The 23,839-nt window shown below is 54.0% G+C and overlaps 2 protein-coding genes across 9 annotated transcripts in view; one reads left to right on the top strand and one right to left on the bottom strand.

The window, feature by feature from the left end:
• Nucleotides 1-1,706: 1,706 nt before the first annotated feature.
• On the top strand, nucleotides 1,707-20,025 carry SH2B3 (SH2B adaptor protein 3). The gene is given in 10 exon segments (XM_042865558.1): nucleotides 1,707-1,750; nucleotides 1,752-1,946; nucleotides 1,948-1,993; nucleotides 6,505-7,275; nucleotides 15,163-15,264; nucleotides 15,479-15,570; nucleotides 15,653-15,744; nucleotides 15,965-16,179; nucleotides 16,512-16,683; nucleotides 17,014-20,025. Coding segments are annotated over 10 exon segments (1,974 nt in total). The 3' UTR covers nucleotides 17,259-20,025.
• Nucleotides 20,026-20,448: 423 nt separating this feature from the next.
• Nucleotides 20,449-23,839, bottom strand: part of ATXN2 (ataxin 2) — a 50,023-nt gene continuing 46,632 nt past the window's right edge. For 6 of the 8 annotated variants that reach the window (XM_042865553.1, XM_042865549.1, XM_042865550.1 and 3 more), the window contains one exon: nucleotides 20,449-22,113. In XM_042865553.1, the coding sequence (XP_042721487.1) occupies nucleotides 21,910-22,113 (204 nt within the window). In that variant the 3' untranslated portion in view covers nucleotides 20,449-21,909. The remainder of the gene's footprint in view (nucleotides 22,114-23,839) is intronic. The other 2 variants (XM_042865551.1, XM_042865552.1) reach the window with 1 other exon arrangement.

Raw genomic sequence — 23,839 nt, 5'->3', positions numbered from 1 at the left:
GTTTCCCCATCCAGATCCCACGGGACGAGCTGGGAAATGCGGGGCGAGCTGGAAGTTGGGAAAACGCAGAGGAAAAGGGGCTGAGAGGGGAAGAGGGGGTGCTGGGAGCCCTTTGGGACACCGCCTCAGTCCCTGCTCCCGTGGTTGGCGACGGCCACAGGGAGCGCGCTGAGCCGGGAGCTCTGAGTCACTGCGGGAAGAGGGGGGTGCGCCGGGGGGGCCGGCGCTGTGCGGGGCTGCCGGGAGGGGGCGCCGGGAGTCCGCCTGTGGGGCTGCTATGGGGCTGAGGAGCTATGGGGCTGCTGCGGGGCTGCTATGAGACAATGGGCTACAGCAGGCAGCACTCGAGGGGGCTGCAGGGCAGCTCTACCATCATCAGCATCACCATCACCCTCACCACCACTGCCATCACCACCATCCCTTCCGTCACCGTTCTCTCTCTCTGCCATCACCCCCATCACCCTCACCACCTTCTCCATCCCCATCACCACCATCACAACCACGACACTCACCACGACCACCATCACCATGATCACCCCCGCCACCCTTCCCACCACCACTCCTCCTACCACCCACTCTGCCCCCTGAAGGAATAGGCAAAACCCAACCAGAAATTTTAGGACCTCCCCACCCATCACCACACTAATTCCCCAAATGTGTGCAGTGTGAGGACCTCATCTCACCCCACAGAGGTCACCGTGTGCCCCAGCCCTGGGAGATGCAGCTGTGCCATTCCCAAAGCACCGGGCACATCCAGAATATGAATGAGTTAAAGAGAAAGGGAAGGCTGCTGCAGCCTTTTACCAGGGGGAAAGCTGCAAGAGTTAAGGGCTGAGCCCAGCACACAGCAGAAGGGAAGCGGCCACGGGTGCGGGTGAGCAAACAAACAGAAAAAGCAGAAGTTGGTGCACTGAATCGGTAGTCAGGGAGTACAAAAAAATCCATACAGGAAGCAAAACAAAAGAGAAATCTCAGGCTGCAGGGGCTGAGAACGTGCAGACGGTGCTGGTGAAATAGCTGAAGGTCACCAGGAAAAGCATAGCTGGGACGGCTGCCTGGGAAGGAGGGCAGCCCGGGGCTGTGCTCAGAGCCAGGAGTGCCATTATGCTGGGGGGAACTGCGAAGCAGCTCTCGAGGTAAGACCTTGTCCTGCATCGGCTGGTGACACAGGTGGAAGGCAATGGGACAGGTGGATGGCACAGACCACAGAGTAGTTCCTCTCCTGGAAAAAAGGTGCAGTGGAAGTTTGTTGTCTCTGCAGGGACACAGATCTGCCACGGTGCCCCTCTCCTATGGGACAGGGTGGCACCGGGGTTGTGCATGGCACCAGGATACGACTGGGATGACACCTGGCTGACACTGGGATGGCACCAGGCAGCAGCGGGGTGGCACTGGGATGGCCAAGCTTGGCAACTGTGTGCACTCACTGAGGCCCTTGGGGTGAGGGACCCGAGGGCCATTTGTCCCCGCGGTAGAGACGGCTGCAGCTCTGCGTGCCTTGCGGTGCCGTTTGCCAACTTCCTTGGCCGAAAGGCAGAGGGAACCGCTGGGAAACGGGCTCCGGGACGGCGTCCCACCCACCGCCACCGCCGCAGAGCTCCCGTTCCTCAGATCCCCCGAACGGCCCAGTGTTGCGGAACCCCATTCGCCCCCTACAAAACCGCCCCGAATCCTAAACACCTAACGCGCGCGGTTTGCGCCATCAGATGCCGGGAAGGGCGCGGAGCGCTGCGCACCCGCGGAACGGCCGCGGCGGGGCCCCGGCGGAGCTCCCGGAGGAGCTGCGGGTGCCGCTCCCGCTCCGCCCCCGCGCAGCCTCCGCCCTCGGTCCGCCGCGCGGCGCCGCTTTTACATAACGCCCCGGGGCCGGGGTCCGCGCCCCGCGGTTCCTCCGCACGGCGGAAATGCGGAGCGCTTCGCATCGGTTTCCTGCCTGAGCCGTGTCGTGCCGTGTCACCATGGGCGAGCGGCTCTCGGACGCTTTCTCGTGCAGGTAACCGCGGAGCTGAGCGGGGCCGGGACGGGGCGGGCGGCTCCGGGAAGCGACTGCGAAGGGAAAGTGGAGGAGGGAACGCGGGGCGGCCGTTTCTCCTGTGCCCCAGTCCGGAGCGGGGACCCCCGAGCCCCCCGCACCGCCGTCCTTATCCCGGGTCCACTTTTCCCGAAGAATTCTTTCTGTTTGCAGTGTGTGCTCCGTATCCCAGCACCTCTGGGCGCTCCTGTTCTTATCACTGAGGATCCCAGCACCCCTTAACCCCTGGGCACTCCCTCTTCTGTGTTCTCTGTTCTCTTCTGGGGGGTCCTAGCACTCCTATCCTGGGCACTGTGCTCCATCCACCGTTGGTGTGATCCTTTAGGATCAGGACCCCAAAAAGATGGTGATCCCTTACAGAGGGCTCAGGTCTGATGGTCCCTTAGGGAGGGTGCAAGACCCTAAAAGGGGTGATGCTGCCCCACAGTTAGGGGTGCCCCCCTGCCCACCCCACTCTCCTTCTGCCCCACGCACTTTGCTGGCTCGCAGTGCTGCGTGGTTTGGCACACGCGGGGCCCCTGAACACGAGGCTGATGCACTGCAAGCAGTGCTGTGCCAACGTCCTCGTGTCAGCCCCGCTGTGCCAGTTGGGGTCACCGCACAGAGCCCTGACCCATTGGCTCCGGCACCGGGAGCAATGCGGCCGCCGCTGGGATTTACTGTCAAGGAAACCGGAGCGAGCTGTCGAGCTGCGATTTCGACATTGCTGTTGCAAATGGATTCAAGATGTGCTGGGCTTGCTGGGACTTTTGGGGCTGCTGTGCTTTTGGTAGTGAAAGCAGCTGGAGGAAGCGGTGCTGCGCTGGAACCCAGTCGTGTCCCGTGTGCTTTGGGGCTGCGGGGTCAGGACTGGCTCAGCCCCTTGGACTTCTTTTCAGCTCATTTCGATGCATGGAGGACTTCTTAGCCCCCTCCCAGTACTTTTCTTTTACTTTTTCCCCCTCCTTTGCCGTTATGTATTTACAGTCTCTGGGAAGATCCGTGTTCGTTTTGCCCTGCTTTGCTCTGGGCTGTGTGCTTTTGGACTCTGAGACCTCCTGTGTGTCCTCCCCCCAGCCATGCAGTGTCCCCAGGGGAGGGACTGGGGCAAAGCAATGGCGTTTAGACAAATCCCAGCTTGAGGCACAAAGTGAAAGTGCAAGAGTTGCTGGCAGGGCTGCGGTGTGCGGCTCGAAAGGAGGAAGGGCCCCATCCTGCTGCACAGCTGCAGGGTGTAGGGGGAGAGCCCCATCCCTTCTGCACCGGGTGGTGGTTGCGGGGCTGAACCCGTGGCTGTCCCCCAGCTTTGATGGGCTGCAATGTTGGCTTTGCTCACAGGTGGCTGCAGTGCTGCAGAACTGTTTGAAGGGCAGAGACGGCCTTCAGTAGGGTGGCTTTTGTTACGCCGGTGGGCATATTAGCAGGACACATGGATGCATCTTTAGAAAGTGGAACAAGAGAGGAAAACCAGCCTGGGAACAGCAGGGATCGTCCTGCAGGGCTGTGCCTGCAGCAGGGGGATGGCAGCAGTGTGCCATGGGTGCTGGGACAGCCGGGATGCAGCCATGGGATGTAAAGGCCAGGAGGGAGTGGAGGCTCAGCCGCACATGGGCTGAAAGGCCATAAAACAGCTTGGATTTGCCATGAGCACAGCACCAAGGCTATTTAACACGATTGTGCCCAGGGCAAAGAATGCATCGTGTTGTGGGCCAGCTCAGAACAGGTATCTGTTCTCATGGGGTGATGCATCTGTCTCTATAGGGTGACAAAGGGGGCTGCTCTCCGTCTCCACCTTCTCAGGCTGCAAAATGCCAAATCTCAGTGCCCAGTGCTGCGAACAGTCACATTCTCCTTTGGGGATCACATCCAGCTGTCAGTTCCTACCGCCCCGGCCCCATAGCAGTGAGATGGGGTCCTATAGGAACTGGTTGCAGAGGGACTGAGCCACGCCATTGGGATGCCAACAGAGCTTCCCACCCCCACCATCCCTGAGCCCCCCCAGCTGGATGCAGCAGCACTGAAAAGTGCCGTTCATTGCTCTGTGCTGGGCTGCGGGGCCGTGCCAAGAGCGGCGGCTGCTGCCTGGCTCAGAATAGCTCTTTTCATGGAGGACATCCTGGGAAGGAACAATGTTCCGCTCGCGGCATTGTGGGAACGCTGTGTTTGTGTGAGTCGGGAAGCGGGGAGCTGCGGGGCGTTCCCCAGCCCCTCCGGAAAATCGCCTGTAGGATGAATTGAGAACAGCATCCTAAAAGAGAAGCTGAAAGTGCACAGCTTTTCCTCTACTCTGGCTACAGCCGTATCTGTGCACAAATCCCATTTCCACTGCTGACTCGCAGCAAGGGGCCGGGGCTGGTTTCATTTTCAGATCGCTGCTGTTGCTCCCAAAACCCTGGGGCCGGAGTGACGCTTTCTGGGTTGGGCAGTAGGGTCGGTGGGAGCACTTTAATGAGATCTCCCAGGAGTGCTGGAGGCGGTGCAGCTGCAGGGCCGGATCCTGGCGCAGGCTGGGGCTTGTTGTCACCACCCGCATCAAAGCGCGGCCGATTGGTCCCATCCATCTCATCCCATCCAGTCCTGTTGCATCCTGTTGTGCTCCATCCTGTCTCATCCCTCTATTCTCCAAGAGATGGCTGCTCCTGGCCCTGCACCCCAAAGCAACCCCAAAACAGCTCCGAAGCAGCACGGGCTCTGCACTTTTCCACTGCCTCCAGATAAGAGCCCTAAATCCCAATGGGCAAGGCCGTGCCCAGGGGTGGGTGGGATTCTCCATTGGGTGCAAATGGACGCAGTGTGCCATTGTGGTGATTGCTTTGGCTTGGTGGTGACCTGCAGAATGCGATGCCAAAATCCGTTTGAGTTGCATTCAGATGAAACATCCCTCCTCCTCCATCTCAGCGCTCTGGGGGCAAAGGTGATGCCGCAAGCACTGGGGCTGCATTCCCATCCTCATCCCAGCTGGAAAATGCACGTTGTGATTTCGGACTCCTTCCCACCATGCGCCACAGATGAATCCCAGCGTCCCCAAATCCAACCTCTTCCAAAGCTCCAAATCCATCCACGTGCTCTGCTGCACTGTCCCCGCAGGCTCTGCGTGTGCCGGCAATCCCCGGGTGCCAGCGGAAGCGTGAGCGCAGCCATAGGGTGCTGAGTCATGGGCAGGCTGGTGGTGCTGATAGACGGCCGCGTGCGGGGCCCGCTGTGGGGCTCAGCCGGGCCGTGGGGCCGATAACATCTCCCATCACCCAGAAACTGCACAGCATGTACTCAGAAGGCCGGCGGGTGAGCAGAGATAGAGGCTGTCGTTCCCAGTGTTATCGCCACCCTGTCTGCAAAGCTGATCTGCCGCTCTCAAAATCTCCTCGCTCGCTTCCTTTGTGCTTTTATTTTTTTATATATTTATTATCACTATTATTATTATTATTCCCCGCCCCAAAGCAATGCAATCACTTTTCCTTCCCTTCTAGCAGCTGTGGGGAGGCGGTGGTGCGTGGTGCGGCAGGATACGGGCGGGCTGGAGGATGTTTCCTGCCTGAGCAGAATGCACGGCCCCGATAAATGCTGCGTGCGAGCACAAGGTACGGGGGGAACAGTGGGGCCACGCCAGCTGTGGGGAGCTGCAGGGCTCAATGGGGCCGCATCGGAGCCCAGAAGGGTCCCTCGGGCCATCGGATTGATGGACATGGTGGTAATATCTGCGTGGAGAGCCTGGGGCACTCCATGTGTCCAAATGCAGCCATGGAAGGTACCCCTGAACAGGGGAGCAGGTCGCTTTTAAGGTTCTTTGAGACTATCTGTGTGTTGTGTCCGGTTGGACACAACTGACATTGGAAGTGGATTTGCATTTGTTGAAAGGATGCTTTAAGCACGGAGAGAGGAGCAGCTGTGTTGCTCCATGCAGTGCTGTGGGATGTGGCAGGGACATTGCGTGGACACTGTGGATGGATGGATGGACAGATGCTCCTCTTTGCCCCATCTGAGTCCACATGGGGATGCTTCACTCATCTCGGTGCTGTCAGCGTGGCTGCAGCTCTGTCTGAATCTGCTGCACAAAGCAGCTCCCTCACTGGATTGCAGCAGCAATTTGTTTGGTTTCCTCCCCTCCTGTCCCTCCCCCGACAGTTTTATCAGCTCAGCTGAAATAGTTCCCAGGAGGGAAACCCATCAGCGCTGTTAAGCCCTTGGCAGAATGAAAGCGGATACAGCCGGGCCGCACGTCCTGTGGGAGCCGCCAGCAGCTGTGCGGGCAGGAAGCCACGCAGACGCTGTGCAGGCAGGGAAACTGAGGCACGGAGAGCCAGGGCTATGGGGGCTGGCATCTGGGACATGTGGTGCTCTGCCGGGCTGCGGGTTGTGAGCCATTGTGGTTTCTTGCCAAGCTGAATGCAATGCGTCCTGGGGGATGAACGGATTTGGTGCCAATGAGGGTGGCCAAGTGGGGAGGTGTTGGGGAAGGATCCATCCTGATGGCACCGCTGTGCTCTGTCTTGCAGCGCGGCCGCCTCGCTGGAGCCACGGCAATGAATGGGCACGCTCTGCCGGCCGGCACGCCAGCGTATCCCCGGGGCTGGCATGAGTTCTGTGAGCTGCACGCCATCAGCACCGCCAAGGAGCTGGCGCGACACTACCTGCGCTTCGCCACCGAGCACCCGCACCATGACCTGCTGGCTGCTGAGAACTTCTCGCTGCGCTTCGCCGACCTTTTCCAGCAATATTTCTGCAATGAGGTGAAGGAGGGCTTTGCCATGAGTCAGCTCCGCATCCTGCCTGCCGGCCCGGCACGGGATTACCGGGACACTCAGCGCCAGCATGCAAACCCTTCCCTGGGCACGGCGGCTTCCAAAGGCGAAGCAGAGCTGCCCACTCGCCCTGAGCCCCCAGCTGAGCCCCCCACAGGACTGCGCAAATCATGGAGCTCGGAGGAGCTGACGGGGCCGGCACGGAGACCCTTCTCACTCAGCCAGCTCCGCCGCAGCTGGCGCAGCCTCTTCCGCCGCCGCTCCTCGGATGCTCTCCCCATGGAAGCCGATGGTGAAGTGGCAGAGGCTGCGCTCAAATCGGGACTGAGCAAACGCATCCTGCCCTGGGGGCTGTCCCGGGAGCAGCCCCCCGAGGTGCGCAAGGAGGGGACGCTGCGGTATGGGCTGCTGGATGAGACATCACTGGACAGTGGGACGCGCTGGCAGCGCTGCCGCCTGGTGCTGCGCAGGGCAGGGATGCTCGATGGTGAGGAGTATGTGCTAGAGCTCTTTGATCCACCCAAGGTAAGGAGATACTTTCTGTGTGGGGTGATGTGATGGGTTTGGATGAGCAATGCTGCTCCGGGCTCCATTTGGATCATAGAATCAATCATAGAAAGACTTGGGTTGGGAGGGACCTCAATGACGCCATGTCTCCATGTCAAGGGCAGTGTGAGCACAAACTGAGTGGTCTGTAGAATGCCATGGCTTTCAAGGGGCCCCCAGGTCAGGCGGGGATGGAAGCCCAAACCGCAAGCAGTTTGTAGAATGGCTTTGCGTTGGAAGGGAACTCGGTGATCCCATGCCAATGGTGGTTTGCAAGAACAAATTATTGCCATGCTCTTTGTGATGCTCTTTGCATTTCTCCCCGCTTTCCCAGCTGGAAGCAGAGCACCTGCCTTGTGCATGGATGCAGGGTTGGTCCTGGGATAGCGGCTGGTGGTCTTGCTGGCGGAATCCCTCATCCCCAGGAACCAGGTCAGCCAACCCCAGACTCATGTAGGGATGGGCCTCACGGTGCTGTGGCTCCCAGGGAAATTCCAAACGGAAACAGGGAATGAAAAGCAGCTCCATCCCCTCCCTGTGGGGTCTGCAGAGATCTCAGTTTTATTTTGTGAGTGCTTCTGTGGGGCTGACCAGCGCTGGCAGTGCTGGATCTGGGTGGCAGCAGGGTTTAGCCATGGTGTTTAATCTTTAAAAAGCCAGTTCCTGCACATGGCAGGGCTGACGCCGCCGGAACAGGATGGGCTTTTCATCGAGTAGGGGGTTGATTTTACTTTTTTTTTTTTATTTATTTATTAATATATATATGTTTAATTTGCACTTATTTAACTCTGAGCAAATTATGCTTCGGAGCAAAGCACCACGACTTGGAGGAGCAGGAGGAGCTGGCGTCCCTGCGGTGTCCCCATGCGCCGCTGCGCTTTCGCTTTTCGCAGCTTGGTGTCACGTGTGGCAGCGGCCGCCGCTTTCGCTTACGCAGGGCTGCAGGAGCCGGGCTGGGGCTCAGCCCTTCCCTTTGGGTTTATGGGACACGGAGCACCTTTGTTCCACAGCACAGAGCTTGGTACTGGCCAACCTTGCTTTATTTTCCACTTTTTAAGTGCTGTTCTGCTTGCTGTTGCTGCTTGGGTGGCTGTGACTGGTGACGGGATGAGGGCATGGAGAGCTGTGCCATGCTCTGAGCACGGCCCTGGGCGTCAGGCGGGTGTGGGTTCTCTGATGTCTCATATTGTTGTGCTCGCCATTCCTCCTCACTTGGGGCTTTCTGCTCTACCGCACCGTATATCCTCACGGATCTGGTAGCTCTGGAAGCTGCACAGAGGGCATTTGTGCCCTGGGCTGTGCCCTGCCCGTCTGCAGGGACGGAGCTCACCAGGCTTGGGACCGTCCTGTCCGTCTGCTGAGCCCCACGTGCGTGTTTTATGGCCAAGCCCTAAACCCCGTGAAAATTGGGATTTGCAACGGAAATGTCTCGAGCCGTTTATGTTGACCAGATGTTCTTACAGGAAGGGGAAGGGAAATGGGATTTTCATTTGTGCTGGTTTCTTGATGGCATTTTAATGAAATCCATCACATCCCGTAAAAGATTGTACTCTGAGATGAGCTGGGAAGGCTCTTTCTGGTGCAGACGGAGGTGCCTCTGTCACAGCTCTTACGTCCTCAGCCTCGGGAGGAGCAGTGTTTTCAGTATTTTTCAGTATTTTTATCTTTGCTTCTTTGCTCAGTGTGAGACTGCTGTGACTTCCTTTTTTTCTTTTTTCTTTTTTTTTTTGGTGTCTTTTCCCCTTCCTTTCACCTGAAGCTCATTTCTGAGAAGTGCACTCTCCTGAGCCAGCAGCTCTCAGCCTGGGGCTCCCGTGCCAGACCCAAAGCCATGGGGGATGTCGTGGTGCGTGGTTCCCATGGGATTGATGGCCATGGGAATGGCCCAGTGTCACTGATCCCATGGGATGGCATGGGAATGTCCTGGTGCCATGGTCCCCACAAAATGAGATGGGTTGGAAAGGTCCCAGTGTTGCAGTTTCCAGTGGGATGAGATGGGATGAGACAGGATAGAGTGACTACATTTTTGGAAGAAGCATTGGCATGGCCATGGTGGCTGCGTTGGCACCGCTGTGCCAGGCAGAGACTTGAGCAAATCCTATCCCTTGTTGCACAGTGTGGCTTCAAATCCAAAATGTGTTTACTCTTCTAAGTGAGCTCTAATTATGGTTCAAGGCTGGGACACCACTCACTGATCCACAGCCACCCCGTGCATCCCCACCTTTTTGCCTCTGGCAAACAGGGATGGGCACTGAGCAGCAAACCCCACGCAGAGGATGGGAGCACCTCACACTCTATCGCTATCCCTACTCAGGACCCATTCTACGCTACACTTTTCTCCCTCATTGCCATAAAGCCATGAAACAACCCCAGGGCAGTGACGCAGCTCCCATTGCCCTGAGCCAGTGCCGCATCCCCTCTCACCCACAGCCTTCCTGGTGACAGCGGGTGTCAGCACGTCCCCTCGCTGCCGTTCTTCGAAGGCTGAGCTGGGTGTAGCCTGGGCTCTGTGAGATTTCGGTGGTGAATTTTTTTTTCTTTCTTTGGCCCCCCCCCCCCCCCCTTTTTTATTTTTATTTTTTTTCTTGTATTTCAGGGTGAGGGCATGCGGCGGGGAAGGGCGATGAGACAAAAGGTTATTTGTCATTTATTAACCACAACTTTTTCCATCCTTGGTCATGCATGGGAGGGGGAGGAAAAAAAAAAAATAAATAAATAAATAAATAAATGAACCCACTTTTAGCAGCGTAACCACAGCTCCGGCATTAATTGCTGAAGAGAGGAGTTTCTTATTTTGGAAACCGTGTTGCTGGGATGGAGCCTGCCAGGGCTTGATTGGTTCACATGGGAAGGGTGAAGCTGCCCCTTTCCCTGCCCTGGGGCTCTCAGGGTTTGCTTGGAGGGAAGAGCGGAGAGTTCTTTTCTTTTTGACCCAATTCTTGAAGATTTGCGGTGGTTTTGCCCTACTGCTGTGGTCTCTCTGCCCATGGGGATGGCAGCTTCTACCCTGCAGGATGCTGCAACACTGTTGGGTAGGAAAGGGTCACATGAGTGCCAAGGAGTGAGAAAAACTGAGAGAAGTGGAGAACCTCCAGAAAATGGACTGGGAAAGTGCCCCAACCCACTGCCTTTCCCCTGTGCGCAATCTGGGGGTCCCAGCGTGTGCAGCACCTGCTGATGTAAAGCGCGTGGTGGTGCTTTTGGGTGATTGTAGCTCCTTTTTTTCTTTTCTTTTCTTTTTTTTTTGTTATTGGTCCAGGATGTGGTTGTGTCAGGGCTGAGTGCTGCTTCTTTCGAAGGTAAATATTTATGAGATCTGTGCAGGGCTGGAGAAGCCCTGGGTCTGAGAGGGACACTGCTCCACGCTGGTCCCCATTGCTCCAGCATCACAGAAATGGTGTTTTAGTAGTGATGATGCTAATGATTAAGCAGAGCTCAGCAGGGTGGACAGGTCAACCTGTTTTGGGACTGACCTACGTCTAGAGTTCAGTTGTGCTCTCCATTCTTGACATTCGCATCCCACGTGGTGCCAAACCCAACTCTGCTCCTGCACATCACCCATAGGAGCAAAGGAGGAGTGAACACCCCCACAGGCACGGGGTTCTGCAGCCCTTGGGGTGACTCAGCCCCAGTGGTTCCCGCCCGCTCCCTCTCCACCTTGTTTACTTTCCAAGCTCTTTTATTTATGCCAGGAAATTATTAAAACAGCCCACGCTGGAAGCGAGTTTGTCTGAAAATAAAACTCCAAGCGGCTGGCAAGCACTGGCTGCGTGAAGCTCTCCTGTTTATAGCTCTGCTTTTCCAAAATGCTGCTTTGCTCGGGATGAATGGAGCCAGGTCAGAGGGCGACTGCTCTGCATGCCCATTTTTCATAGCTGGTGGAAGGATGCACTCAGCTGTGAGCATTTTGGGGAGCCCAGCACCCGTGGGTCGGGGTCCAGCAGTGCTACTGTGGCTGTGGATTTGGCCAACAGAGCGCATTGCGTTTGGCTGAAGCTGAGCGTCCCCCCTCGCTCCCATCCCCGATTCCCCCCGAACTGCAGTGCTGGGGCTGAATGGGAGACATTCAGCCGTGCTGGCGCGTGCAGCGCACGGGGCTTTCAGAGGGACGTTTCCTCATTCATGCCCTGCCTGCGAAGCAGCCTCTGCCTTATTTATGGGCCTTTTCATCAATGCACAAAGAGGGGCAGTCAGCCCTGAGAGCACGTGGGTTTCCAGCCCCCTGCATCCCTCCTCATGGGGCTGAGCAGCATCGATGCCTTTCTGGGGGGCACTCCCTGCACCCCAATTATTTCTCCATTAGAAATAGCTGATCTGGGAGCTGGGGGCTGCGCTCCCCCAAAGCACTTTGCACCAGCGCGGAGCCACCAGAGACTGGAACAGAGGGTGCTTTGTGCCTTGTGGCTGTGCCTGGGACTGGCACAACAGGGCCCCTTGTAGCCACCCAACCCGCTCCCTTCAGGGACATCTCCATCCCCACCACGGGCTTTGGAGATTTGTTTTCCTGTCTGGTGTTGTCCAAGTGGGGAATTTGGGGTTGGCAGTGGGATTGGAAGGGACTTTTTTGGGGTGATGGCAAGCAGGAGGTGATGGGGGGGAGGGAGGTGGTGTTGAGTTCCCCCCACCACAGCAGTGCTCACGTTTCTCTGTCCAACAGGCAGGAAAGCCCTTATATTTACAGCCCATGCCCAGAGCAGAGAAGCCGTGAAGGTGCTCAGTGCTGCTGTCAGTTGGGTTCAGAGTGAATGGCCCCTACATGCCACATGGCTCTCCCAGCCATGGCTGCCATAAGCACATGGGGAGTGGGACACAGCGCCAAAATGGGGTGAGGGACGCGGTGCCTGTGTGGGAAATCCCTTCACCGAGTGTGGAGGAGGAAACAGGGCAGAGGAGGAAGAGGCTGCGGGAGAATTAAAGGAAGAGAGGAGGGGCTGTGGGTCAGGGCCAAGCAGAGGCAGGGAGAAGCTGTGGTCAGTGGAAGAAAGGCTGCTGGGAAATGGCAAGGATGAATGGAAAAGCTCAGAAATCCCCCAGAGCCATCACGGGGCTGCCCGCATGGGTCCAGTGCCCTCAAGACCCGCTGTGATGTGAGCGGCCAAGGATGAGCATTGGGATTGTCCAAGGATGAGCGCTGGGATCAGCTACACTGCCAACCCTACAGGGCATTGGGATCAGCTGCTGGATGGCCAGCACTGGGGTTGACAGTGCCTTAGAACCAAAGGATGTGTGATAGGATAAGCCTTGGCGCCTGCTCCCAAGATATCTGCTGGGATTACCTCTGGTGCAGACCCTCAGAGATGAGTGTGACGAATGCCCTGAGCCCATAATGTCCCCAGGTTGCTGCTCTGTGTGGGAACAATGGGAACCTCACCCCCCCATGACTGCATGCCACCGTCCCCCTGGGAAACTTCAGAAAACTCCCCCGGGGCCACGGGTGCAGGATGTGGTTTGGGGCTGGCATAACGCAGCACCCGCTCTGCTGCAAATCTCAGTGCCCCGTCTGTCCCTCCATCTGTCTGTCCCTTCTCTGTGGGAACCCCAGCGGGGCTGAGCTGTGTCACTCTGCCACTGGCTGAGGTTTGTCCCCTGTGTAATGGAACAGCTGAGCCATGGCTTACCAGAAGGGACAGATCTCACCCATACACCATGGCATGGCTCAAGGTGGAAGCGAAAGAGCCAGCATGGGGAAATCCCCAGCACATGGATTGGCTGCACTCAAAGGATTTGCTTCTGCTCTTCGTGGCCTTGGCCCTACTGCTGGAGCTGTGCCACTGCTGTCATTGCTGTGTCATCACTGTGCCACCACCATCATTGCTGTGCCACTGCTCTCATTGCCGTGTTACCACGACCATTACCATGCCATCGCCATCACCACTGTGCCACTGTCACCATTGCTATGACACTGCTGCTGTGGCCATGCCATCACTATGTCACTGCCATCATTGCTGTGCTACCGCTGTTATCTACATGCCATCACTATCATGGCTGTGCTGCTGCCATCATTGCTGTGCCACTGTTGTCACTGCCACACCAAAGCTGTCACTCCCTGCCACTTTACACAACATCCCCAACATGGTAGTGGGGCTTGAAGTGTGACCCGTCTCAATTCACACAGTATTTTTAAACTTTAGGAAATGGTTGGGGTTTGGCAGACCACAGGTAGAAGGATGTTGCACTCAAGCACTCATTTTAATGGTGCTGGGACCTGGCATGGTCCTCCGGTCCCCATGGAGCTGGCAACCCAGGTCATTGTCGGGTGCTCACATAGGCACTGGGATTCCCCTTCCACCCTCCAGATCCTCTGGGGAGCAGTGGGGTGAATTTAGCAGAGTGAGAACAGCAGCATTTGCAGTGCTCATCCCATCCCATCCCATTCTTACTGAGCTTACATTCTATAATGCTATTCTGTGATTCCATTCCATCCCATCCTCATGACTCCATGACTCCATTCTATGCTCCCATCTCATCCCAAACTCCCTGGGCTCCAGGAGGCTGTGGCATCTCTGCCCATACAAAGCCTGTGAGCATGCAGAGTGTTGAGTGTGCACTTCTGGTTACCAAGAAAGGCACTTCTTGGTAGGGCCGCCATCGCATGGGGCATCTCGCGGTCAGGTGCAGCACGGTGCCTGCGGTAGGCACTTCTCCGAAGCCAGCGTGGTGCTGGGGCATCGTATCTCTTGGCAGCATCATTTCCTTCTCCCTCAAGCTCTGCGTGCAGAGCTGAGCACAAGGCTTCGCCGAAATTCCTTTTCCTGGAATTCCCCCTCCAAGAAAGAGCGAGCAGCGTGGTGACCGGGCTACGTGTGCCGATAACGCCTGCGCCACGTTGACACTGTGAGCCTGGGGATGTGCCAACCCAATGGGATGGGCACTGCAGCGTCCCCTCCTCGTGCTGGGCATTGTGCCGCAGACTCTGCTGTCCCTGGGAGGACAAAGCCATGGGGACGTGGTGCAGCTCCGACACTGATTGCGGTGGCTCTTGGCAGGGCGCAGAGCCGCAGCCGACTTCTAAGAACTTTCTTTCAGCACAGCGCAGAGCTGATAAGGGCTGCTCCCTCTCACGCTGCACTTCCGGCCCCAGAGTACACCGAGTCCTTGGTTGAGAGCGAGATTGAGGTGGGGGGGAAGGGAAGGCAAAAAAAAAAAATAAAAGAAAGAGCACAACCAAATGTAGCGTGACTTCCAGCGCTGGAAGGAGCAGGTGTGCACTGATGGGAATGGCTTTGCAGCAGTGAGTGCAGAGCTAAGTCACATTCCTGTCCCTGTTGCATGGCAAAGTGCAGCCTGGAGGCAGCTCAGCACTGCACAGAGGGATGGGTCTCATGGCAGCATGCCCGCACACACTGGCATGGGGTTGGCAACATCCAGGCACTGCCAGAGCCCGGAGTGGGTGCCCCATACCACAGCCCCAGCAGCTCAGCAGCAGAGGAACCGAAAGCTGCCGCCAGGGTATTATTAGAGTTGTTGGAAGTGCATGCTCAGCATTTTGTCATGTGCCTGGGTCAGAGTGAAAGCGGGCAGGCAGCAGTGGGCAGCTCTCAGCACGGCACCAGGGCAGTGCCTGGGGGGTCCCATGAATGTATTCTCACCAGCCAGGCTCTGATTTCATTCTCAGTGTGCACAATTTCCCTGGCACACACTGGGAAATGCCTCCTCCCTCCTTTCCTCTGCATTATGGCACCACAGAGATGGGTTCCTTCTTAAGGTGCATTACCCAGCACAGCTCGTGCCAAACTCAGGGCAGCATCCATGTGGGACGTGTCCCTGCCACATGGGGTATTTCCTTGCCAGAGGACTATTTCCCTCCAGAGAGGGCTATTTCCTCACCCTATGACCCTGCTGAGCTGTGCCACTTGCTTTCTGCAGGGCTCCAAGCCAAAGCTGCGCGCTGCCTGCTCGGCCATCCAGGAGGTGCGGAGGTGCACGCGCCTCGAGATGCCTGACAACCTGCACACCTTTGTCCTCAAGGTACGGCCCCGAGGCCTTTTAGAGCCTTTTTGGGATGCACATGGCTTGCCCAATGCTCCTGTGCCAAATTTCACTTCCTCTTTGGAGGGTGGTTTATGCTGGGGGGATGCAGCTTGTAGGGTGGAGGTGCTGTGCTTTGAGCAGTCCCTACATGTGGGTGAGGGTACGATGGGGATGCACATCTCCCTCTAATGTCCCTCTGTGGCGTCCCCAGGTCACCAATGCTACTGATGTGCTGTTTGAGGCGGGGGACGAGCAGCAACTCAGCTCCTGGATGGCCGAGATCCGGCAGTGTGCATGCAGGGGGTAAGAACTTGCCAGGCCCCTGAGTCTGCATGTCCTCAAATGCTGTGCCCAGCACTCATCCCATCTCCTCCCATCCTTGCAGGTTGGATGTGGGTGACCCTGAGCTCCTGTCAGGCCGGCACCCTGATCCCACAGCCACCAGCCCTGCTACCAGCTCTGACTCCCCAAACCAAGGTGAGCACCTGGGGACACCGAGAACAAAGCAGAGGTGTTGAGGACACCATCCCTAGGAGGGTTCCCATACCTCGCTGGGACTGGCTGAAGTTAATCCAGCCCCAAATGGTGCAAGGAGGACAGAGATACAGGGGAAGGGATGAGGATGATGAGTGGGGCTGTGCAGGGTCCTCACTGCCCTGGGGCACTCACCCTTGCTGGTGTCCCTGTGTCTGGGCAGGGGCAATGCCAGGGGGGCCGGCGGAGACAGCAGGACCGAAGATGGAGCAATTCCTGTCATCCTGCCCCTGGTTCCATGGGCCCATCTCCCGCGTGAAGGCAGCGCAGCTGGTGCAGCTGGGGGGGCTGGAGGGTCACGGTGTCTTCCTGGTGCGGCAGAGCGAGACGCGCCGCGGCGAGTATGTGCTCACCTTCAACTTCCAGGGCAGAGCGAAGGTACAGGTGGGAGATGGGATGGGACACATTGGGTTGGGATAGGTTGGGCTGGATTGAGTTGAGCTGGGTGGCAAATGTTACCTCTGCAAGAACCTCACCCCCCACCCCAGCTGATGCTCTCCTTGTCCCAGTGCTTGCAGAGGGCTGGTGTCCCCATCCCCAATTCTTGAGAGAGGGAAAAAGCCTGCAGTGAACAGGGCTGGAGATGCATCACATGATGCTAAGGCCATTTATTCCCTTCCCCATCCGTCCCAAATATTCCCATGTCTCCCGTCATCTCCTCCACCAAGGGAGCTGGTGGAAGGCTAACAGGTCTGTGCTCCTCCCTGCAGCACCTGCGGCTGTCGCTGACAGAGCGGGGCCAGTGCCGTGTCCAGCACCTGCGTTTCTCCTCCATCACAGAGATGCTGCACCACTTCCACAGGTATCCCATCCCACTGGAGTGTGGGGCCACCTGCGATGTCCGGCTCTCCAGCTATGTTGTCGTCCTCCCCCAGCCACCAGGTAGGAGGCAGCAGTCCGGGGATGAACATTCTGGGCTTTGGGAGTCCTGGGGGACAGGGATGAGGGTCCTGGCCCTAAGGGAGGGTTTTTGCCCAAAGGGAGGGTCCTAGCCCTAAAAGACAGACTCTGAGGCAGTTGGTGCAGCTGTGCCCATTTAGGGGAAGCAGAAGCATCGGGACAGTGTCCCAAAAGCTGACACCTGAGCTCCTGGCTATCCCACTTTGGGCAAGCAGAATCTACTTTCAATCTCTGTGGGATGCACTCCAGTGCTAGCAGCAGCGCGCTGGGACAGAACCACCTCAAGCATCTGCTCTCTCCCTCTGCCCGCAGCTCCTGGCTCCAGCCCTGCGCTCCCTGTCCCACTGCCCTTCTGGAGCCCAGAATTCAGCCTGACCCCCTCCGAATCCCCTCCAGAGCCCATTTTCCACCTGGTGCCACCGGTGGCTGAGTTGGCGCAGGGCTCACACCCCAACGGGGCACCCCATGGCGCACGGCCCCGTGATTCGGACTACGAAGTGGAAGCCCCGGGCCGGGGCCGTGTGCGTGCTGTGGACAACCAATACACACCACTGTGATGGGCACAGGGATGCACTTTTGGTGGAGAAGTCCCGGAGATCCCTCCGGGTGGCACAGAGGAAAAAGAATGTATTTCCTTCCTTCTGGTTAGGGATTGTTATTTTTTAATTTTGCAAGGAAGGGGGTCATTGTTCACTCCAGTATGGGTGTGCTCCCTCTCCTGGGCCTGTTAAAGGGCCATTTAAAAAAAAAAAATTTTTTTTTTTTTTTTGTATTATCAAAGCTTTCTCATTACTGTTTACACAACCACCATGGGGACACCGCACCACCCTGTGCTCTCCTGCCCCTTCCAGCAGGAGCCGAGGGTGTGTGGTGCATCTGCACCATTGGAGCAAATGAATGAAAAATGGATTCACAATTCTTGGCCAAGCGCTGCCCGCGAGCCGGGATGGGGCTGTGCCACGCTACTACTCGCCAAGGATTTGTTTTATCTCTACAGACAAGGCAAAAACTGGCTTTTCTCCTTCCTTTTTTTCCCCAACTTGCCTCTTGCAGCCAATCCTGCAGCAGCGTTGCCCACACCGTGATGCTAACTGAGACGTGAACACTAACAGCTCCATCCCTAACAGTGCCACCGCTGAGAGCTACTGCGGAGACTGACAGCAAAGCATCCCCCACCAATGGGGGCATTTCCAGCACAAAACTCAGTTTCCCCATGGTTTTGTACCTTGGCTGTGCACCCTGCTCAGCTCTTTTTTTCCTCCCTGCTAAACAACACGTGAGGGGATGGCGGTGTTCCACGCTATGCAGTAATGGGCAGAGGGAGCACACAGCCACTCTGAGCCCGCACACCCAACGTGCCTTACGAGAGGAAGAGGAAGGTTTGGTGTTTCTGCAGCTGTAATACCCATACAACAGCACTTTAACCTGCCTCCACATGTGTCCCCTTAAAGCATGGAGCCCCATTTACCTGCTGGTGCCTAGAGAGAGGATCAGCTGCTCTATCAGGAGAAAGGAGGGAGCTGGGGCCGTTGCCACATTCAGGGCACATTGGCAGCGCTCAGCTCCCATTTATGTGATCACAGAATAAATTGAGTTGGAAGGGACCCCCAAATAGCACCTGGTCCCACTCCCCTGCAATGCACAGCTCAATCCCAAGGGTTCCTAATGCAACATTACTCTCAAACTCAAATTAAAGAGAATCTTCTCTTCCCCCCTTTTAAAAATAGAGCCATAAGAGCATTAATTTAGGATTTCATTTGAAAGCCAACAATACAGAGCTTCAAAGCTTTTGCAAGGGCCTGAGAATGCACTGTGTGCACCATTGGCCCTGCACAGCCCACAGCCAACTGCACAGCTCTGCTGTGATCAGTGACTGCCATGCATAAGCACAGGAGAAAGTGGCTTCATCCCCTTGAAAACTCATATGGAGTTTTGTGCCTTCCATCTCCTGCTCTGCTCCCATTCTCCACTTTATGCATCTGGAGCATGCAAAGCCTTTTCTGCCCAACTCCTGTTACCAACACCCCGTTACCTGCCCCATCGCAGCCAGATCCAAACTGGAGCATTTCAGAGAAAATGACACTGCACATTGTCACCTACTGGGCTGCCAAACACAGGGAGGCTGCAGGGGAACAGAGCAGCCCCTGTGCTCTCTTCCTTCCCAGAGCTGCACCAAGGCTGCAGGCAGCAACATGGTCCCCCTGCACCAAAAAGCAGCAGATCAGGAACAATGCGGCCTGAATTTGGGGCTTTAAAGGCCAATGCCTCCTTGGTGCATGGTCCCAGATTGTTGTGTTTGGGGAGAAGCCGCACAGCAAAGCTCTGCAAGCCCATGGAACACTTGCATATGCTGCAAGTGCCCCAGGCAGCCAGATCTGAATGCTTTTTTCCCCAAAGGATGAGAGGGTCTCACCCCAGCTCCCCTACAGAGGCAGCAAAGGGATGGGAAAAGGGATTGCAGCCACACACACAGTGTTCCTAGCCTGCCCTTCTACTGCACGGGATTTGGCATAGTTCAAAGGGGAACCACTGGGTTTGGTTAGATAAACGTACATTGAGTTCATCAGACCATGCCCCCCTGCAAGGTTAATGCAGTGCTGAAGATACTCTATTACAGGGTAGGAAAGGCACTCCCAGGACACTGCTTTTGGCAATAAGGATGCTAAGGGAAGGAGCAGTGCCTTTACTCTCCAGCTCGGACTGCAGAGACCTGGTTCTGACAGTGCCTGACACAAAGCAATAATTAACATTTTTAGTTATCTCATCCCTCCCTGCCACACTGCATCCCAGGCAGGTTCCCAACACTGCTACCACCACCTGGTGCTGAAGCACAACTATCCCATAGCAAAGCCTTGGGGAAGAGCTCCAGGTCCAGGTGGAGCCAAAGCAGAGGGAATCCCTGTGAGCTGGAACAGCACCGGCGTGCTGGGAAGGAGCCAGGGAGGGGCTTTTTGTTCCTTCACCTCCGGACCACACAACACTGCTGTCACACGACCAAGCATATAAAGCCTCCAAGTGTCTGAACACAGCATTCCAAACTTCAAGGTGAGCTTGCTGGCTCCCACCAGGGCACAGCCTGCACCAGCAGCCACTGCACGCCCTCCCACCCAGCCTCTAGGGTGACTAAAGCCAACAGGTTCTGTTGGATGAGTTTAGTGATTTGGAAGTTCTACTTTTCACCTGCACAGAAGAGTTCTTCTTGTATAGTAGGTTTTCTATATATTGTTTCTGTATGTACTGTACAAGTAACTTATTCTTGAATAATGCAATTTTACCATAATATAAAAAAAACCTGCTCTTAATAAACTGTTTTTAGAACTCGTTTCTCACTTTTAGTATTTCACCTCATTCTCCATGGTGCTGCTATATGAGCAGACCAGGAGCTGCTCAAACTCACAAACCCTCCTTCAGAAATGGAAGCTCCCTGCCAGCAGGAGCAAATCTCCATCATGACTTTTGATGGTCGCATGCCCCCTGCTGCCCACCTGCATTTACTTACATTAATTTCATGCATTTGTGACATCTTCTGCACAGCAACAGAGCAGCACGAGGCTGAGGCGTTAGGGAATGGACCCGAACAGAGGAAATTCTTTTAAAACCTGCACTCACACTTCTGTTCTGAACCCTCCGACTTGTATCTGCAGTGGCCCTGCAAGTCACATACACCTGACGGAGTTCCATAGGTCTGAAGCTGGAGAAGATATTAAAGAGAGATACTGGTAAAGCAAAACACAAACAATACATAGGTCAGTTTTTAAAACTTTTTTTATTTTTTAATTTTTTTTTTAGTTTTTATTTTATATTATCTACAAAGTAAAAGTTTTCTTAACTTAAAAGTTACATCACTGTCTCACGATAGTGATCATCTCATCAAACGTGATTTATAAATAATAATTCATCAGTTTGACGATTAGAATTTTTTTTTTTTTTTTTTACTGAACCTGTTTCAAGTTTAGTTAGAAGTAAAAGGGATCTCCAAGTCTTGATTTTTAGTGATAATAGCAGCAAGAATCACTCTTGTTACTTCTTTTGCTAGCTGATGAGTTCATAACTTTGAAGGGTCATTAAAAAATAAATAACTTCCAGTTTTCAGCAAGCAGAGTTGGGGCACTTGCAGGACTCAGATACAGTGCATGGAATTATGGAATAGCCCACAAGTTCCTAAATGCCTCTACTCAGTCCGAATCTCTCCCACTGCAAGATGAACTGTTAGCATTCCTAGTGGATGTTACAAGAAATCAATTTTTTTTTTTTTTTTAAACAAAATAAAATGAAATTCTAGTTTTCTGTGCTTCCAGTTGGCAGAAGCAGTAGAAGGAGGGTATTTGGCCTACAAAAGGTATCCAGCCTTTCAGTTATTCCAGATGAGCCTTACAACTGCTGTTGGTGGTGGGCTTGTACTGTAAAAAAAAAGTTCAAATGTAAATAATAGATTGGCAAGCCACACAACAGTTTGCTAGTAAAGTGGTCACAGGACAACTACTGAGCTCAACTTTCTTTTTCTTTTCCTTTTCCTTTTAAAGAACAAAACAATACCCTGCATATCGAGATGTCCTTTGGATGTTTCTCTCCTCCCTAAACCCTCACAAAGCAGCTTGTTCTGCTCACACATTCCCCAAGACATAACATCAGAGGCTGTTTGGAAACAAATAACGATAAAGACATCTAAGTAACTTTAAAGCGGAAAGAAGTCATATAGCACCTACTTTTCCCCAAAAGTAAAGCTGCAGAATATTACTCTGAATTAAAGAATAGACTTCAATTGTCACCTTACTTCGGTCAGTAGAAGTCTAACAGCACTAACCCCAAGCAACACTGTCACTCCTGTCCTTGGGACCGATCGCTTTAAATTTAACAACCCCCCGGATCATTATGAGCAGGCTACGCAGACAGTCCATTCCCCACAGCAAAACCACGGCAATACCTGGAAGAACACAGCCCCACCGTGTCAGTGTCTGCACAGTTATCCACTTCTGTACTTCAGCTACACAGAAACAAGGTCTTTGCTACATTAGCTAAATCTGGCATGCTTGTATTTGGGCTGGCAACGTACAAACGCTAAATGCACAAACAGTTTGCCATCAGCAGCCCGCCATCTAAAAAGGACATCTTCCATTTGTTTTCTGATGGCTTTTTATTTTTTTTTTGTCATTCTTTTCCCCAAATCTGGTTCGTAACAGTTCTCCTCGCTACTGTGACCTGGCTCAGTTACGGTGCAGGTCTCCCGGGCACACACTCCTCACCTGAAGGGTGCGTCATATAGGGGAAATGTGTTGTTGTCGAGACTGGAATGGGCTGTAGTGCACTTTGAGCGATGGCGGCTTGGGGACCACCAGGTGGCTGTGTCGTCATTAGCATCATTGGAGCATGGGCAGTTGGGTGAGAAGGAACCATTCCTGACTGTACATGAGCCTGAAACAAAGAGCTCTTTAGTATAATGGTCACAAGGAGGCATCTCTCCTGGCCACATGACTAGCGAATTTTTTCCAGCTCTACCAGTAAATCCGGAGATTTACTCCATTTTAACTAGATTAGCTACAAAGGGATTAAAAAAAAGATAATAACAACTAAAGTAATAACTTTTAAAAAGGCTCAAATCCTTACTGCTGGCTCCGAGTCACATTCTGAATTTCAGCAATAATTTGGACAGTGCACACTGGGAGAGACTGCTAGCATTAAACAGAGGGATATATATCTTTTTTAAACCTCAGCAACAAATCTTCAAAACATTATTGTTAGTAACCAAGATCAAAGCGCTTCCTATGCAGGGAACGCACTGGGTACAGATAGGAACCTCACACGCTCTGAAGCTCTGGCATCACTTGCTCCCTTCTCATTACACAGCTCCACATTCTTTCATGGCTCCCTGCCCTAGGAACGCTCTCGAGTGACCTGTGCCCACGCTATCTTTCATCTGTGCAGTCATTCTAAGATGAGTGATTTCATCCCTTGATGCTGTTAGGTCAGCTTTGTTCTGTTTCCAGTTAAGCTCATCACAGTTAAGGTCCTCATGTAATCTAAGCAATCATAATTAAGTCTCAGCAGAAAAAAGGAGATTAATCTCCATTATGGCTGATCACCTTCTGGCAAACCAGTTCAGTAACTTGTCGGTTGACTTCTTTTGCTCAGAGAGGCTCATGACTCTAGAGATTGTCAGTTGTTTTGAAAAACAAGTAAACACTGGTTTCTTAAAAGCACAACACATTAAGGAATCCCTAGAGCTTTCAGTCAGTTTGTCTTGGAAAACAAAAATTATTTGCATCTAAGGCTTGCTTTGTCCTTCTACCGGATCCCACTGTCAGGGTGCTACGGTGCAGCAATCGCAGCCTCACGACTTTCACAGGCCAGTAAAGACAGATAGCAGGTAGTGGCTACAATTTTATTTCTTGAAGACAAAAGGGTTATTTGACTCATCACAGACATTCCTCAAACTCTTTATCAGACTTGCACTGTATTAATAGCGCTCAAGAAGCCTTTAAAGGCAGGAACTGCAATTCCAATCTCATTCTTGCACTAAAAAGGGCTTAGAAGATAAGGCTGTGAAACAAAAACACCTTCCAGGATGGGCACCATTTTCACTTTGACAAACATGCTATTACAGCAGCCGTAACTATAAAGCAGCTATTCATATAGCAGCTGGATTCAATGCAGACACACACCGGATAAAAAAATTTCGCTGTGGCTCAAACACTTTGCAAATTGGCAGCTGACAGTACATTGTAATGAATTTTCAAGTACTGCTTCTCAAGTGAGATATGTCTAACAGCTTGAGTCATCTGAGAACCTGAAGGGAAATTCAACTGATCCCCTGTGTTTGCCTAACTGAAACTCCTACTACATATTTCACAATGGCGTTCAGCAGTTGGAAATAGCACTGCTGAGAAACTATTAAATCCAGTGATTAGTTTCCCCACAATGGAATAATTACACACATTTAAAACTTCTTACAGAGCTGTAGTTATTCCTTCATTAGAGATTTTTTGTTTTTTTTTTTTTAGGGAACTACTTCATTTCAAAGTCAGTTAGTCTGGTATAAATATCTTGGATTACAGATCGTAATTTTCACCCTAAAAAATTACAGCAGAAAAGACTGCGTACGTTGAAAATCAAGGGTAAAGCAGGCTTTGCCTGCAATTGC

This window comes from Lagopus leucura, unplaced genomic scaffold, assembly GCF_019238085.1.
Source record: "Lagopus leucura isolate 7727_CA_CO unplaced genomic scaffold, USGS_WTPT01 Super-Scaffold_806, whole genome shotgun sequence".
NCBI classification, from domain to species: Eukaryota; Metazoa; Chordata; class Aves; order Galliformes; family Phasianidae; genus Lagopus; species Lagopus leucura.
Note: the sequence above shows the minus strand (reverse complement) of the source record. Positions and strands in the feature narration are given on the sequence as shown.